General features: G+C 39.0%; 1 protein-coding gene across 4 annotated transcripts; it reads right to left on the bottom strand.

Moving 5' to 3' along the window:
• Positions 1-9,581: 9,581 nt before the first annotated feature.
• On the bottom strand, positions 9,582-18,099 carry LOC122838504 (specifically androgen-regulated gene protein). Of its 4 annotated transcripts, XM_044129217.1 has the most exons (5): positions 17,884-18,099; positions 12,854-13,060; positions 11,592-11,754; positions 10,859-11,496; positions 9,582-10,816 (listed from the first exon to the last, which is right to left on the bottom strand). In XM_044129217.1, the coding sequence occupies exons 2-5, from the start codon at positions 12,968-12,970 to the stop codon at positions 9,644-9,646; spliced, it is 2,091 nt and encodes a 696-aa protein (XP_043985152.1). In that variant the 5' UTR covers positions 12,971-13,060; positions 17,884-18,099; the 3' UTR covers positions 9,582-9,643. The 4 variants fall into 4 exon arrangements, with proteins under 4 accessions (XP_043985152.1, XP_043985144.1, XP_043985160.1 ...); XM_044129209.1 differs by having other exon boundaries at positions 9,582-11,496; XM_044129225.1 differs by having other exon boundaries at positions 9,582-11,496; positions 12,866-13,060; positions 17,884-18,098.
• Positions 18,100-18,150: the final 51 nt, after the last annotated feature.

Raw genomic sequence — 18,150 nt, 5'->3', positions numbered from 1 at the left:
ATCCAGGGAAGTAAAAAGGTTTAACAGGAGGAACCAGACAGGAGTGTGAGCAAGAGAAGGGTTTAAATACTGGGAGGGTGAATGCTTTAACAAAAGACCTGGGCTGATAAGGTACCAGGTTGCAGGTTTGAGGGGACAGAGAGAGAAACAATGGCACAAGGGATGAGAGAGAGAGAGAATATATGTGACTAGAAAATAACACAAAAGAATAGCTCTAAGAAACATAATTAAACTACAGTAGCAAAAATAGAGAAAAGAAATAAACTAGAATCACAAAGAGTGCGTGAACTAAAACAAAATAGACACAACACTGATCAAAGAAAGAAACCGAGGAAACCAAAAAATAATAAATAAACCTCAAAACATCTCAGGATTCTAACAGATAGAGGTTCATTACAGACACAGTGACACACCAGTTTCAACAAGTATACATTTCTACAAGCACAGCTGACATAAAATTCTCACTCCACACGCATAAAGAAATGAAGCCATAATCATGCCAATAATCATATTGTCATGTGTGTTTCTGTGTTGCTTTGTTCTATTTTTCAGACTAAAATTATGCTTCTGTAAAAAAAATTGTTATAAGGCTCTCTACCTGTATTTACCAGTGGTTTACATTAAAAATTCATTATTTATGTTCAGTTAAGATGTAGAATGGGCTACAGCGGTTGTTTAAAATGCAACCCAGAATCAATTGCATCCTCAGGTATAATAACTCATAATCAGTCATTGTTTACAGGAGCTTTGGTGAAAGCTTTATGTGAATCATCTGGTTACCAAAAAACCTGCATGCACATACTGTTGGCTGTCATCTTGATCCAAAACCATAACCAGCACCATATTATCTGCCTGTTAGTACAGGGTCTTTCCCAGTGGGAATTTTCCTTTCTCTTTATCAAATAAGTCATGTCTCGTGTCACTAATATTGGGAGTCTTTCTAAAGAAAGAACGTTTCTTTGAAAATAGGACAACAGCAGGACATGAAAACGTCCTGAGTGAAAATCTTTGCACTAAAGATGCTCTATATCCGACATTATTGCAAATGCCTGATTTTGAGCGGAAAATTAACCCCCAAATCAAAGAACGATCCCTGACGAGTTTGATTCTCAACAATTTTTTTTCTGGAAGCATCAACGCATTCAGACCATCTGCATCCTCACACCTGCCGCCTCTTTCACACCTGAATTAATCAGCTGTGTTAATGCATTTATGTTTGCATTTTATGGTACGCGCAGATTTCTGCACTATAATTATCATCCCTTTTCTCATGTGTAATTTCTTTCACTCAATCAAATATAATTAGGGTTTCACAATGACACTGATTGGAGATAAGAGCTCTGCCTCGCAGAGAATTAAAGACACACACACACACACACACACACACACACACAAACTTAAATGGCTCGAGGCAGATTTTCATTATCTCTCATCCTATCTGAATGTTGTCATTACCTGTGCTTTAGAGATGACTTGTGATAATGTAATTAAGTTAAATTAAAACCTTTGATACAAGATGTGATTTAATATGGTCTCACAAGCCTCTCTGTTCTGTTTTGCCAGAATTAAACTTGGTTACAGGTAAACTTTCAGAGACGCCTCTGAAGAAGAAGAAAGAAACCATGTCTATCTGCAGCACAAAGTCGAGCAGTTTGGTGTAATTAAAATAACATCCGACAGGAATATAGAAATATCCCGTGTCCCCATGGCCAAATCTCTGGGTAATTGTGAGCACTTGTGTAACCAAATGAGCTCACAGCCACTCTGGGAGTTTGAGAAAGTCAGTGCACACGGTTACAGCCGAGACCGAGCACGAGTTGCTGCGGAGGATCAGCCCACTTTTCTTGGCAACACGTCATTAAAGACAGAGTGCTGTGCACGGGCAACACACCGCGCACCGAGACGAGCTATTTTTTACACCGACTGACACACAAGGGAAACATAGGTGATGTTTAATTTATGATTCTCCTCATGAAGAGGACTTTGGCTGCATGTTAGGTAAAGAGCAAAGGGAGAATGAAGAAGGTGTCAGGAGAGCAACAAAGGTCTTCCATGGTTAGTAAGTGAAATTGGACTGAAATTTATGAGGACAGAGATAGCTTTGTGTAACACCTTCCAGAGATGTGATATGCACAAAGGCAACAGCAAGGTTGCAACCTCAAGCTACGATGCATTTCTTTTGGGGTTTTAATAGACTCATGCAAAGTAGTGAATAATTAAAGCAAAAAATCAAAAATAAAATTGTTGAAAACATAATAAAAATACATATATTTTGAAATGTGATGTGGATTTGTATGCAGTACCTTGTTTTCTAATACTCCTACATAAAACACAGTGCAATCAGCTTCATTCAAAACATCCAAAACAACCCATTTGTGTATAAAATTTGTCTTAAAGTCGGAATGAAATGATACTCTGGATTGAGGACAACCTTGTAGTGGTCCAATGCTAAGTCTTTAGCAGATCTTTTGGCAGGACAACAGTTAGCTTCACGCTAAACCTGGCTGTAATGAAATCCTTTCTTCAGAGAAAGCCATTGCAAATGCTGTTTGCCACAAGCTAAGCTGGGGACACCTCAAATGTGTAAGAAGCTGCACTCCGGTCATGTGAAAGATTTATATATGAAACCACTTGGTATCACAGCACAGAACTTTCCCCTTCTCCTCTTCTTCTTTTTTTTTTTTTTTTTTAAACACTCTTTATATGCGAGGTTACCAACACCACCGCAGGCCCAGCAGGATGTCTTGGTACTCACCAGGCCAGCACCACAGGGGAACAGAGTGGCTTGCTGAGTTCAACACTTTAGTGCAGTCATCACACAAGCGCTGCGGGCTTGCCCCTGGAATGCCTCGCGACCACAGCCTCGGTCACTGGCACTAACAGAGAGCAAAGAGTTCAAGAGGAAATCTAGTTATCAAGAGAGAAGAAGCAGAGTTTTGAGTCAAATGCCGGCTATCTAAGCATGGACTGGCATGAGATTCTCAAAGCAGTACGACAGCGAGTTAAAAACATCACAGGTTCACTGGATTTGCACAAAAATGTTAAATAAAAATGAAAATTGAAAATGGCTTTTTTTTAGACCACGAGAGTAATTATTATTTCAGGGTTTGGTTTATTTTTGCTAAAATAATGTACCTCACTGGTAATTACAGTTCTGATGATGTCATCTAGCTTCTTTGTACATTTTGGATTTTGCTCATAATTTTTTTTTTCACCGCAGTAAAAATATACGCATCCCAGAACAAATAAAATCAACACAGCTGAAATTTTAATGAATTTGGAGAAAGATGTGTCATGTACGGTTCCTGTAAGAAGTATTCAAACACTTGGATGTCTTATGCTTTTTATTGCTTTTACAAATCAGTCATGAGCAACAATATCTAGATTTTTTATTTTTATTTTATTGCAAAATAAAAGGACAGCTGTGTCTGGAAGGTCCATTACAGCATGAAGACAAAACAATACTCCAATCAAATCAGAGAAAAGTTATTGAAAAGTGTAAGTGAGGAGATTAATAAAAAAAATAAAAAAAGTCTCCAAAGCACAGAGCTGTAACTGGAGTTCAGTTACAGCTACCGTCATGAAATGGAAGGGATATGTTATGTGTAAATCTATGTAAATAAAATCCTCCTGACAAACCATGGCCATGTAAGGAGATACATGGTCATGGAAAGAGAAAGAGAGTTGAAATCTGAAGGAGTTACAGTCTTTTCTTCATACAACAGCAGCTGTCCAGGTTCTTCACCAGCCACACTTCATGGGAAAGTGGCAGTAAGAAAGCAGTTGCTAAAGAAAACTCACATCAAAGCTCAACTAGTTTGGTGACTTCATGGTCAAGTGAAAGAAAGTTCTTTGTTCTCGTGAGACCAAAATGGAGTTTTTGGATGTCAGATAAGTTGCTATGTTTGTCTAATGCCGAACACTGCACACTGCACTCAAACACAACGTCATCACTGTGAAGTGTTGAGATGCAGCATCATGCTGTAGGGAAAGCCATTGCAAATGCTGTTGCCACAAGGATGTTTCTTAGAGGGCTTGTAAAGGTACAAGGTAAAAAAAAATGCAGCAAAAATATAGAGAAATCCTGAAGGACAATTAGTTTACGTCTGCAAGAGAATATTTATTTTCCAACAAGACAGCGACCTGAAGGATCCAGCTTAAGCTACACAGAGATGGTTTGAATACAACAAGGTGGATGTTCTGAAGTGGCTCAGTCAAAGGACTGTTCATAATCAATCCCCAGGCAAGCTGATGGAGCCTGAGCAGTTTTCCAATGAAGAAATGGAGTAAAGTTGCAGTGAGCAGAAGTGAAAGGCTGACTGAGATCTATCCACGAAGACTGTGTGCTGGGATTGCATCCAAAATTTTATCTTCTACTAACTTGAAGTAAAACTCTCTTTTTCTGGTCTGCCTTCAAAAATACTGTAACTCACAGATTTTGCAGGTTTTAGGTATTGCAAGTAGGTTCCCAGAGAGAGTCAGTGGCAGAAGAAAACTGCATTACTGCATAGGGCCCCAGCTCATTACAAGGGGGGCCTCAAAGAGTCATTGAATTCTCACACTACAAACTATAGTTTCAGCATAGATGAACATCTTCAGTGGTTGCTTATCGATGCGCCTAATTAAACTCAGCTCTACTGTGTCTCTGTTGACATACCTCATCATAGAACTAACTGCACAATACTGTTGTTATCTTGTAAAATGCTACCGGAACCCTAAATCCAATTCTACACAAGGCCCAAAAGAATCTTGGGTAGGTTTTCTTTTACCATGTCAGGTTTTTTTTTTCTTCCAAAAAGCAAAGCAGTACTGTGAAGGAAGCAGCACTTCTGCAGAGGGCTGTGTTGGAAGGTTTCTAACGAGTCTTTCCACTTCTCTAGATTATGCCTACTTATTTCCCACAGCTGTGAATTTTACCATTACAGCAGGAGATATGTAGATAACACTCAGCATGCAGAAGCAGCTGTGTGTTGAGCTGAGTGTGAGTGTGCATGAGCGCCTACAATCAAGTGGACTAGTCAAGATCAAATGAGATAAAGCGGTGGATATTTTCCCAAATGTAATCCTCACTGTGGTTTTATCATTCAAAGAAGCATAATCGTTCACCTCAAGTGTACTGTGCTTAAAGTATATCTGCTGGCAGGCGATTTCAAACACAGCAGAGATGATAGACATTTATTCTCAGCTAACTGTTTTAATGACGCAGAACTTGGCTAGGCATGCTCAAACCTGAGCATGCTCAGTGGTGGCTCTGTTTCACTTTGTCCCAACTAATCCTCCATGATCAACTCATGTGTGGAGGAAAGGTCACGGGGGGGAGGGTGGCTTGCTTCAGACAGACAATATGTAAGAAGGTAAGTACAGAACAAGGCCAAGATGGTGGGGAAGTCCCATGAGCTCATCGTCTAGCTAGATATTCCAGCACCTATGAAAGCCTCTTCTGGCTCCTGTCACAAGGGGAATGTTTCCAAGGAGTCTAGAAGAGTTTCAGCTTATCTGAAAAACAGAAAACTACACTTAACTTTTATCAAACCGCAAAAATTCATTAACCCACTGATGGACCTCCAAGCTGAGGGCTCATGGGGATTGAAGTTCAACTGTGACACTTCAGTGAGTAAATCCTTCCCGCAAATCGCCCACATTTAGTCCTTAGGTCATTCTCTGTTTGGATTCCCAAATCTGAATCATTTCCTCTTCACAGAACAGGACAAAGAAATTCTGTTTTCAAAAGGTAAAAAAAAAAAAAAAACTTCTGTTAAAGACATAAGGGTTCATGTCTAGGTTGAGCTTTTAACCAGAACAGAAGCTAGAAGGAACAAAATGTATTCCCAGACTATGTGCTGCTGTGAATTTTTCAACTCTTGATCTTCAAAAAGATTTGAATATGTAGCTTGAAACAAGCAAATGAATGCCAAATTCCTTTTTTGGGTTTAATAAATTAAACAACTAAATTATGATATAAATAAGACAACCAACAAATGTCAAATACTCTTTACTTTGTAAGAATCCTTCAAAAAACAATAATCATAAAAACAAACCAAAAACATTAAACAAAAAGTGCATCGTAAGTGGAATTAGAGAACACAATTCAGTGCTTTCTGGTTTCAAATTCCAGTTAGTAGTAGAATTACATATTATTTCCATAATTTTTCTTTTAAATGTTCTTTTATAGCCTACCTGCCTGTAATTTCAGCACTTCAGAGAAAAGGAAACAATCATGGAATCATGGATTATCCTCTCTTTAAAGCAACAGAAAGTAAAAGGGCTTCTTTTCACAAATATCCAAGGTGAAGAGCAGAAGAAGAGTACTTACTATATACTAATATGATCTTCGTAAAACTTGAAAGGTTTATATACATGTAAAATATTTGTGTATTCAACATGTGATTCGGACAGCTTGAAATTTTGGTTGATGAATCCAGACTGCCCTCTAGTGGAAGATTAAGTCACAGCTCAAACACTGATCCCTTCTAAAACAGCTTTTATTATTCCACAGATATGAAATGAGTGAGGATCATATTTAATTTAGTTACAGACAGTTCTTTAATGTTCCACTGTTAGGCTGTAGTACTAATTTCACACTTCAGACTGTGCAGAGTCTAAAGGTCTCAGGTGTTTCTACTGTGGTCTGCCATATTTTAAAGCTGGGGTCACATGATGAACACAACTGTCCTTTCACTTTCAACTGCAGATTTGATGCTCTTAAACTCATCCTAACACTATTTAATTATTTTATTTATTTTTTTTAGTTTTAAATCAATAAGCCTGTCTGTCAACCATGTTTGACATAATGGAAAGCTAACCCTGCCAACTACTTAATTATTTAATTTTCATTTTGTCTCTAGTGATGTGTCACCTTTGCAAACTGTTCATTGTAGGAATGCTGCATATTGTGGTTGCAGGCTATGGTGGTATATAATTCAGAGCACCTGATAGACGAGGCTCATGAAGGTAACAGGTAAAGTGACGAGAGCTGTCACACACTCCTCCTCAGTAAGGTCAGCTGTCAGAAGAGAGAGTCGACTCACACAGCAACATGTCACAGAGCAGCACAAAGCCTCTGGTGTTTGTTTGCCAACCCTGAGTTGCTTTCTCTTCCAGTTTCTTTATTGTACAGAATCTTTAAAAAATGTAAACTGCAAATTTATGTCTTTTTTTTGTACATTAGACTGCAATGCCTACAATAAAACCAAGTATACCTGTGTTTTATTTGCTAATATTCAACATTTAAATCCCCTTTTTAGTTGGCTGGTGTTTGCTCCCCCTGACAGTTCACCTTTTGTGCAAGATGTATAAAAATACACACATCAACATATGAAAATATTCTGTCAACAAGTGTTGCAAATGAGGGGCTGGATACAAAGTTAGGCTCAGAAAATATCTCAGATGTGATCAGAACAACAACAGTAAAAAAAATAAAAATAAATAGTAGATTGTGTAGGGCTCATCGATGCACCACACCCTTAATGGTATGCCAAGTTATGCAGTTAAGTGAGATGCACTGTTCTCACAGTGAACAAACTGGGTTGTTAATTAATTTATGTCCTCACATGTGTAGAAAGTGCTGAATTAAATCAAGAAAAGAAAGACTGAATATATGATTCAGCCCCATGCAAACATTCGTATCCCTGGAACCTCGTCACATTTTGCCTCCTTACAATCAACAGCATCAATCTATATTAATGGGATTGTGTGAGATAGAATAGAGAAACACAACATATTGAAATAGAAGGTAAAAGATGCATATTTTTCAATGTACGTGCAAATCAAATTTTGGAAAGTGTTGTGCACATTTGTGTTCTGTACTTTTGACTCCAATACTTCTAAATAAGATCTTTAAAAGATACTGAATTGGTGGATAGAGTTCAGCTTTGTTTAAAATAATCAATTACAGTGATTCCAATAAATGTTTATTAGTTTGTTAAAGAAAATGAATGAACAGAGGTATTATGAAGTACAAGGAACACGCTGGATAGGTTAGGGAGAAGTTTAACGCAGAGTAATGCATGGTATGCATTTCACATTTTTAGTTCCATTTTCAATGCAAGCAGTGAACTGAAAAGAGATTAAAAGAGTAAAACTAATTGTACTTAAAAGCTTACAGCTGATCTCAAGTTCCTCAGTCAAATGATTGTAGCAAATACGTTCTATCAGGGCTGAAAAACAGGTCACACTTGTTTTTCAACCAACACACAAAAGTGGAGAAACCAAACTTGAATCTGTGCGTCAGTGTCTGCTTTGATGTGACACATGGGGGCTGACATCATTGTGAATAATAATTATGACACACTTTAAATGCAGGTTTTATTATCTTCAGATAAATGTGTTGATACCTGCAGCTCCCAGACTGACTCCACATTGCAGTAGCTGAAGTGTAGTTTTGTTTTTAATATACGAGTCAAACAAGGCAGATGTTTCAGATTTGTCTGTATTTGCTTTTAAAGACACAGAAATAGAGGCTTCACCACAAGTAGAAAGTGCTTTATACAGTTATATTTTTAATAAAAATAGTTGTTTGAGAAAGCCAACAGGATATGGTTAATAATAAATAGAGAAAAAGTCTTTGAAAAACAGAACAGACTCTGCGTCAGTTTGCCCATTTTTATCCCAATTTCAGGCCCATGAGACAATTCATTTCTTCCATATATACAAATATTCCTAAACAACATTTTATAAAATACTCAAACCTCAGGTAATGTGATTCTACGTTATTTTGCCAGCAACTTCCTACTGAACCGATTCTGCTTTCTGTTTGGGCCAAATGACGTATGAGATTATGACCTCTTACTAGCTCAAAACTCTCATTATCACCTTTAAACGCAGTCGACTAGATAAAAACTTATTCTGAAGCATTGAAAATCAGTGGTAAATAAACATCCTCTAGGTGGGAACAAATTCACAAATGGTCTGTGAGAAAAAACTGGTGGGAGAAGACTCCTATTAGCACCCAAAAAAAAAACGTTAGGCATAAAATGACCAAAACTGCAAAAGTATGAAATGGTGAAGGGTTGAAACAGTCAGCAGCACCCAGTGGGATTAAGTCAAACAAATCAGCAGACAAAAAAAACATATGTTGTTAGAGACTCTAAAAGGTAAATAATATCCAAGACATTATAGCTACCATGAGTCTGATGTAAGAGAAGTGAAACACAAACTCCGTTTCCATTATAAATGTGTGTAAAACTTTATTGACATTCCGAATGTCAAAAAAACAATTACACAATTCCGGTGTTTCCGTTAAATAAGAAAAGCAATTAAAATCACGTGTGAATAATTTTTTTTTTTCACGAATCATTTTTAAAAAATACAGCGCCATTATCCTCCTACAACTTCCTGTCTTCATCTTTTCTACAAGTAGCAACATTCAATTGTTGATCACAAAAAGTGTTTTCATTACAGTTCTGTGAAACACACTAATTTTGACATTTCGATGGTCAAAGGAAACACAGATACTTGGTGTACAGTCCACCACATGGTATTCAGTGGAAAACAGAAGCACAGATACTTGGTGTACAGTCAACCACATGGTATTCAGTGGAAAACAGAAGCATAAGAATGTGGTTAAGGCACTCCTTCAGCATTTTAAACCCAGATATAGTCTGCATCAGTCTTTTTTTACAATATATAAAGGTACATTTGGATGTTAGTCTCTGAGCAGTCCCAGCTTCTTCAGGGCCTGGCGCCGGTCCTCTTCATTCTCTGCGCGAGGGCAGATCACCACGCTGATGCCTTGAGGTCGAGGCAGCTTAGAAGACTGTCTGTGGTGGAATGCCTGTGTAGGTTGGGGCTTCTGGGATTCTGATGTTCCACTGGCCAACAAACCCTCACCTTTAGTGTGAGGAAAGTCTTTCCCAGTCCCCAGAGAGGCAGGTCTTGGTCGAATGTTGCGCAGGTGCTTTGGGTCTTGCTTGCCATCAGCCATCTCCAATAAGCTCTGATTTGACATCTGGCTGCTCAGACCCAAACCAGATCGCGCCAAGGTTGCCGATTTCATACTGATCACCTTCGGTAGCGATGCGTTAGGAAGGGTATTGAAACGGGCCTCTGTGACAGCAGGAAGTTCATCACCTGAAGGGCCAAATCCATCGCTGAAAGCTGCAGGTGCTGGGAGGATATCAGTGTCCTCAATGGGAGGAGATGCTGAAGAAGCTGATGGTGACACAATAGGAGCCAAAACAGACTGTTGGGGTACAATGGCTTGTAGGGGACTAATGACTGGGGTGAGAGATGGTGTTACAGGGGGTGTGTGAGGAGCAGCAGGACTGACTGGAGGAGAGGGGCTCGCCGGTGACCATTTGTATGCACCAGATTTCAGAGGAAGCTTAGGGCTTACAGCACAACTTGATTCTTCCTTGTTGTCTTTAAGCAGTCCAAGCTTTTTGAGGGCCTCCATTCGAACCTTCTGAGGGTCCAACAACATCTGATCACTGTGGGAGGGTACCGAATGCCCTGGGTTTCCATGAGAGACAAGTGTCTTTAAAATAATGTTTGAAGGTAGCTTCTTAGGTTTTGGGGCCACAGCAGGTGGGCTTCTGATCTCTGAAGGCTCAGTAGGGGGATTCATTTGAGGTAAAAGTGAAGCAACTTCTGAGGCTCTGCTAGAAGAATCCTCAGGAGCAGAAGAGTCTACAACAGATCTCTTCACAGAGGCTCTCATGCGCATCTGCTCTACATCAATATTTCGTTTTTGCTTTGTGGAGCCGTTTGATGGTGGGGGTACCATGGCTGTGGCCTCCAGTGGCAGGACCACGTTCGTGGCCTCCCTGGTCATGGCTGCTGGTGGCGGGACCACGGTCATGGTCTCCGGTGGCGGGACCACAGTCATGGCCTCCCCGGTGATGGATGCTGGTGGCGGGACCACGGTCATGGTCTCCGGTGGCGGGACCACGGTCATGGTCTCCGGTGGCGGGACCACGGTCATGGTCTCCGGTGGCGGGACCACGGTCATGGTCTCCGGTGGCGGGACCACGGTCATGGTCTCCGGTGGCGGGACCACGGTCATGGTCTCCGGTGGCGGGACCACGGTCATGGTCTCCGGTGGCGGGACCACGGTCATGGCCTCTACAGTCATGGCTGCTGGTGGCGGGACCGCGGTTATGGCTTCCAGTGACAATTCTGGTTCTGGTTCATCTCTGAAGTCTGTTGGTGGAGGGATTATATCCAGATCATTCTCTGAGGCATCTCCAGAATTTGTGACATTCTCAAGCTCAAGATCTCCATCTAACTTTGAAACGTCAATTCTTTTATCTGATGATGAGGTTGTGTAACCAGAATTAGACACCAAAGGATCAGTTCCAACTCCCATATCTTCTGTTTTAACATCTTTCATGCCGACTGCAGACGTGGAAGTCGATTGTGGGTTGGGGTTTTGATTTGCAGCGTGATGCTCAGTTTCACACTCTGTGGTTAATCCAGCAGATGGAGGATCTGCTGTTGCGTGGGGACTTAGAGTGGATATCCTGAGACTTCCTGATTTGACCATTTCAGTGGGAACATCTAAGAAAAAACAAAAGTATTGTTAACATTTCATTCACTGTCATTCATACAGACAGTGCATGTCAAGTACTCAAAAAGTATTTGGCAGAGCATACCATTACTTCTTATCTGATCTTGTGGCTCCGTCTTTGACCACATGTCTGGCTCGTCATTTGATAAGCCACTGTCTTCCTGCACTTCCAGTGCTTCGATTGTTTCCTCCAGAAACATCAGACATGCCTTCTCTTCAGCAGATAGGTACTCCATACTATCCTCGCTCTGCAAAACAATAAAAACGCCTTAGTGAAGTCATTTCAAAGTTCAAAGTCAAAAATACATAAAATGCCAATATTCTTTCAACTGATTTTACACATTTCTAACAAAAATTGCTTTTCGAGTAAGATCTAAAACAGCAAGACCAGACAATAATAATGACGTGCCCTCCACCTTGAAGTCTGTCATGCTCTTTGGCAATACACAGAAAACAAGACAGGAATGTATTGTTTTAATGGATGTGTGGCTACAGCAGTTTTTGATGGAAAAAATATCTATGCAAGAAATGAGGGTGAGCTCCACAGAAAGTAGAGAGGGCAGATTTCTCCTCATCTTCCAGCAATAGGCCTTCTGTTGAGAATAACTTAAGAAACAACTGGAATTTTGGATCTAAGGGAACCAAAAAGCCAAAGCTGAAGAGTGGAAGAGCACAATGTATGCTATGACTGGAATGCAGATAGATCTAAGATGGAGTTGACAGCAAGATCACAGAGGTTAGCGCTTGTGTTGAGCAAAACATTGTTCAGGTAAAAATATGTTCCTTTACTGGTAACTTGCTTTGGTGGCATTTTTTTCCTGGGTCTTACCCAAAGAGGAAACTGAAATACAAATGTCAGTTTTCCTACTTCTGCTAAATCCACAACATGTGTAACGTGGGCTTGTAGTGACTTTTTTGGGTCTAAGGGCATGTTGCTGCGAGAATGCTACAGACGGACTAATGGCATTTGAATAGTGTGACGGATGACATGTGATCATGCTTTGGTATATTTTGGTTGTGTTCTTGGCTGTCTTGTGCTTGTTTTTTTTTCCTTTCAATGTTTTTTAATAATAAGAACTATTATAAGCTAAATTTCTAAACTCAATTAAATTGGAAAACCTGTAAAACTAATGACTTGTGCCCTTTGGTGTTTACACCTGGTTCATTTTAATGGGCACACTTTGTACAATTACTTATACTAAGACTTTTTCATTAGGTCTGTCAATTTGCTGAAATACGTAATTAAAACCAATCACAAATCTTTGTTCTTTTCTTTATTTTTCCCAACAGACCTTAAAGAATTGGATAATCTCACAAAAATCATATGGAAGACATAAGGAGACTTACAGCGTCACTCACCCAGGCAGAGTTTGTGCTGATTACACTGTCACAGCTCCCTGCACTGTCCATGTTACTCAGTGACTCCATGGCAACGTTGCCTGGCCATGTGCCACTCTTCAACATTGCACGAAGACGTGTGTTAGTGTTGGACCTATGTGTCACTATCCAGTCTTGCTTGTGTAAATCTCACTCGAAGCGTCTGTGGGAGAGAATCTGTAAAGTCAAGAAGAGAAGGTATGAAGAAGACAACAAATAAGTGTTTAAGAAACATCCAGGTCACCACAAGTTTCTCTGATTGCTGAACATTTAGTTCTGCTTCTTTGTGTTGCATCCAGAAAAAACTGAAGAAAATTGTGCACTCCATCTTAGATTAAAATATTCAGACGCAACTATAAACACACTGATTAACTTTAGTGTAAAACGTCCTTTTCAACCCAATAACAAAAGCACAAGACCCTATGAACACACTTGCTGGCAAGAGATTGTTACTGATTGTTGAGTCCTACACCGGCTTGGGGTAAAATGCCAGTCAGACAGGAAAAATGCATTGAAGCTTGTAATCTAAACTGTGAAATGAGGCAATAGTAGCAGCATCTTCTATTGGTGTTTTGCTGCAGGAGAGACTGGGTGAAGAAAATAAATGGAAGCATGGGGAATAAACCTTAAGTGAACATGCTAAGGAAGGATCTCAAGACATCGACCAGGAAGTTAAAGGCAGAGTGTAAATCTGTCTTTCAAACTGGCTTAAGCACAACAAGGACAATCATTTGGAGTGGCAATAACAAAGCCTTGACATTGGTCCCAAGGGAAATGTGTGGACAGAGATGAAAAAGCTATGACGCGAGTCCTATTAGGAGAAATGTGTCAAAATTTCAGCAAACCTTTGGACTCACTATTTGTACTCGTTCACATTTTTAGCAAAAAAAAAGTACTTTTTGTAACACTTACTGTGCTAACGCAGGAAATTTAGTTGACATAAGATGGCAATAAACAGTGGTTAAGAGTATTTTTATACAGTTTAAATGAATATTTGGTTTAAGCTGCATGTCTTAAATAATAAACATGGGGCAGGAGGCTAGATATAACCAGCAGATTAATACATTTAAAGGCACGTTTTCATCAAAGTGATAAATGCCACAACAATACTACTGACGGCTCAACAATCTTCATAATGTAACAACTGTCTTGAAATGTATCTCCGTATGCTAATGAGATCATTAAATAAAAATAGCTGAAGTAGAAAACATTTGCATGGAAAGCAGTGTTTGCATTTAAATAAAACATTAGCAAGATAGTTAGTTACCATGAAATGCAAACACTTCAAGTAATGAGTAAATAATTCTCTTCAATTGATTTTATCATAACAGCAATTTTTGGTAAAACTTTAAACTTCTACGGTCTGTTAGACATAAAACATCTAATTTACAAGTCAAAATAACGAAATGTTTTCTGTGAAGAATGGAGAACCTTGCAAAAGTCTTCATACACGAACCTCAATGCAGCTTACTGACATTTGATTTAATAAAGAAAACAACATTCTAAATATTTTCTAGGTAGATCAAATTGTCATTATGACATCAGAAGGCAAGAAATGGATTTTATTTACAGGTATTAGAGTAAATGGGGCTGAATACAAAAGTGCATCAAACTTCATTAAATATGTATTTCTAAAAAAAGAAAAGATATTTAAATCATACAGGTGAATATATATGAAACCATGAATAAAGTGGGTTTATACCATAAAATGTTCACATTCATAAGTGACAATTTAAGCGAACGACATTTAAATTTTTCATGTTGTATATACTTATTATGCAATTTTCACATGTGAAATTTATTTTTTTGTAAAGTAAATGAATATAATTGTGCATTTAGATCACAAACTTGGCCTCGAGTGTAATTTTTAAACCCTACTCTTGAACCTTTTTTCCACTCTTTTCAAGAAAACTTGAAATTCTGTCTTAAAATTGAACACAATCAATCATAATTCAAATATTGTTTGACTTATTACTACCAGAGAAGAGACTAAGAATAATGAAAAGCTCTATGACGAGACATGGACTAGCGGACTGTGCATCATGTATAATTTATGCAAAGACAACTGATGTGCTGTGTAGTGCTGCAGAATGTTTCTCTGCTTCCTTGAAGTCATTTCAAGTAACTAATTGGTGTTGACAGACCAGTCACGAGGAAGGCATGCATGACAAAGACAGTACACCCATTCGTGATTTGCTAAAATGCTACCAGGATGTAAAAAACAAAACAAAACAAAAAAACAAAAACAAAACTTTGACCTGAAAAAGAAGCTAAAATTTATGTACTTACAGATCTATTTGAGTTTTCACTTTGACTGCATCAGTAAAATAAATAGAATATAATGTACTGTAAATGACATTGCTGCACCTGCACACAGGTTTCAGGCGCCGCTTGCCAAAGTACAGCAAGCAGCTGTACTTTTATTGTTCTCTTATCTCAGAATATTTGAACAACTGCATCAAACCAGCAGAAATGAAGATTAGGCACACATGCTTTGTTTTCCACAAGTTTGCATGGCATGGACTCAAGATAAGATCATTTATTAGTCTCTCATAGGAGGAATTTGTCTTGGAAACAGGGACAAGACTGAAGTACAATAACAGTACAACAGCCATAAATACATAAAAGTAAAAATACATGAAACACAATTGTCAGATCCCCAGTAGATCCCCATAACCATTTCATTTCCATTCACATGCATTCACATGCACATGTATCCTTTACATGCTTTTCTTGATCACTGTCTGGACCTATTATAACTTCAAGATGCTATAGTACAGCTATATCAGATGGCTCAAAATGTTGTTTTGAGTAAAGTAAAATCTTTATTAAACAAAAAAAAAAAAAAAAAAACTGTTCAGCTGAAAAAATGCAGTCAATGGGCTTCACAACTCAATTCTGTAGAAACAATCATGCGCCAACAGTTATTGTATTTACTTATTTAGGACCAGCTTTAATTTCAGTCTATTTCTTTACTTTTATGAGATTGTATTCATTCCTTTGAAATATGAAATTTAAAAATCCTGTTTTCTAAAACACAAATGTAGAAAACATGCATCTTTGACTGCTGAAGTCATTCATATCAACAGAAAGTTGGGTGGAGTAGTAGATGCACCAAGATAAAGACAAGACAAGTCTGCATAACAGCAGACTTGTGAGAATTCTAGTAAAAATCTGCTAATAGTTTTTAGAAGAGATTCACAAGGTGGATCAAGTCCTTCTAGACCAGGGGTCTCAAACTCCAGTCCTCGAGGGCAGCAGTCCTGCAGTTTTTAGATGCGCCACAGGTACAAAACACTGGAATGAAATGACTTAATTACCTCCACCTTGTGTAGACCAGTTCTCCAAAACCTTAATTGGTGCAGCAGAGGCACATCTAAAAGTTGCAGGACTGCGGCCCTCGAGGACTGGAGTTTGAGACCCCAGTTCTAGACCCACCAAGGACGTATAAAGTGCATGGGAAGCACCTGTCATTGAGATAAGGTATTTCTGAACCAAAGATAACAACAGAGGCATCTGAAGGCTGCTCCATCCTCTACACCTCAGCAGTCCCACAGGCTAATTCCTTCCATGCCATACTGCATTGCTGCAATAATTCATGCAAAAGGAGGTCCACCCAAATACTAAGTGCACAGAAGTGGAGATACTTTTTAGAAGTCTGACATTTTTGTTTAAAATAGTATTTTTTATTTATCTTTTATAAATTTTTCAAGACCCTGAATTGAGATTTTATAATCTGTAATCCATAATCATCCAAATTTACAAGGAATACAAGCTAGAAAAACAAAGTTCACTCTATGTGGACAAATTCTAACAAGGATCATATTGTTTACTGAGTGGATAGGAAGTGTTTGATCCACAGGGAAGTACCTTATTTTATGAGATACTAGAAACCAATTTGCAAATCATGTCATTTTACTTGCAAATTCAACTAAAACATTGCAGGACAACAGAATGGCTTCTCATATTCTAGAAGTGCTGGCATAAACAACCAGCTAATAGGCATCTGGGAAAAAACCTGATCTTCAAAAGACGCCCACATTAAGAAATGCTTTCTGAAAACATGAGGGAGTTGACTAAACACATATCGGTCTCCGTGTGAAAGCTTCAATAGCTCCTAATTACTGTCCCTCCCATTAGGACATTCAGATGAGAAACTGCAGGACATAACCAACTGGGACAACACCTTCCAGGACAGAACAGGACAAGAAACCTGCAGTGCAACAGTGGCACCCACAGCTGAGTCAGACCTAATGGTGTCAGGAATGTCGCTTTACTTGCTTCCTTGGCTCCGAGACAAATCTGATTCAGTGAAGGACTGGTTATCACAGCTCACCTGCAGAAAAAACACCTACAACTATTTGACTAAAATGGGATAATCAGCAGTTTCCATCAGTACATTCTGTGAGCCAGACTTGTTAAAACCCCCAGTACCATAAATTACAGTCTTCAAGAGGCAAAACTGCGAGCGTGATAGTACAGGAAAGGTCCAAAAAATGTTAAGTATGTTTTCAATGGCAGAAGGTCTGCTTGAACTGGTTAATGGTTTACTGTAGCCCATACAAAAGGTCAGGGGCAGCACCACAGTGGGGAGCTTAAGCCTGCAGGAGTAAATAGAAATAGTTCATTAATGTTTAGCTTGGCAGCCATCCGTGCTGAAGAGCTTTTATTTACCTTAAAAGGCAAATATTAGCACTTGTTCCTAAATCAATATTCACTAAAGCACTAAAAACTATAATAAAACGAGGTGATATCGACGCACCATAACGAAACATACATGAAAAGCAGAGATGTTTTAGTTTTTAAAGTCTCCATACGAAAAATGAAATACAATCCTCATCTGCAACGAGAGAAACTTCGATTAAAATAGCTCTCACACAGATTTTATTTTTATAAACTCATGCGTAAGTACTAGTGGTTTTTAACAGAATTATTTTTCTTCATGCTCATTCGCAAATAAAAGAAACGGGTCACATCAGGAAAAGTTCCCAATAACTTACCTGAGGGCCCGCAGAAAGTTTTAAATTCCGCAGCAACTTCGGTGCTCTTTGTCCTCACAGACACACAAAAAGCTGTTGTCCACTCTCAGTCCATAGCAGAAATAAAACCTCGCACTGCTGGCGGCTGTTCCTGGAAACAAAACTGCGCACGGTGCTGAGCGTACATGTGTCAAACCACCTTCAGGAGTACGGACAGGTAAGGCATCAACTTCCGGATATGGTGGGGAGGGACCAATCAGAACACGGCTCCAAGGAGCCGTTTCCAAG

This window comes from Gambusia affinis, linkage group LG01 (genome assembly GCF_019740435.1).
Source record: "Gambusia affinis linkage group LG01, SWU_Gaff_1.0, whole genome shotgun sequence".
In the NCBI taxonomy this organism is placed as follows: Eukaryota; Metazoa; Chordata; class Actinopteri; order Cyprinodontiformes; family Poeciliidae; genus Gambusia; species Gambusia affinis.
This window is presented reverse-complemented; position numbering and strand designations above follow the sequence as displayed.

What these genes read in the sequence shown, in the direction of transcription:
- LOC122838504 (XM_044129209.1), bottom strand. Translation starts at nt 12,970, where the DNA reads ATGTTGAAGAGTGGCACATGGCCAGGCAACGTTGCCATGGAGTCACTG. An exon ending in CTGCCTGGGTGAGTGACGCT is followed by an intron (nt 11,755 to 12,853) that starts GTAAGTCTCCTT and finishes ATTGTTTTGCAG; the next exon opens with AGCGAGGATAGTATGGAGTA. An exon ending in AGATCAGATAAGAAGTAATG is followed by an intron (nt 11,497 to 11,591) that starts GTATGCTCTGCC and finishes GTTTTTTCTTAG; the next exon opens with ATGTTCCCACTGAAATGGTC.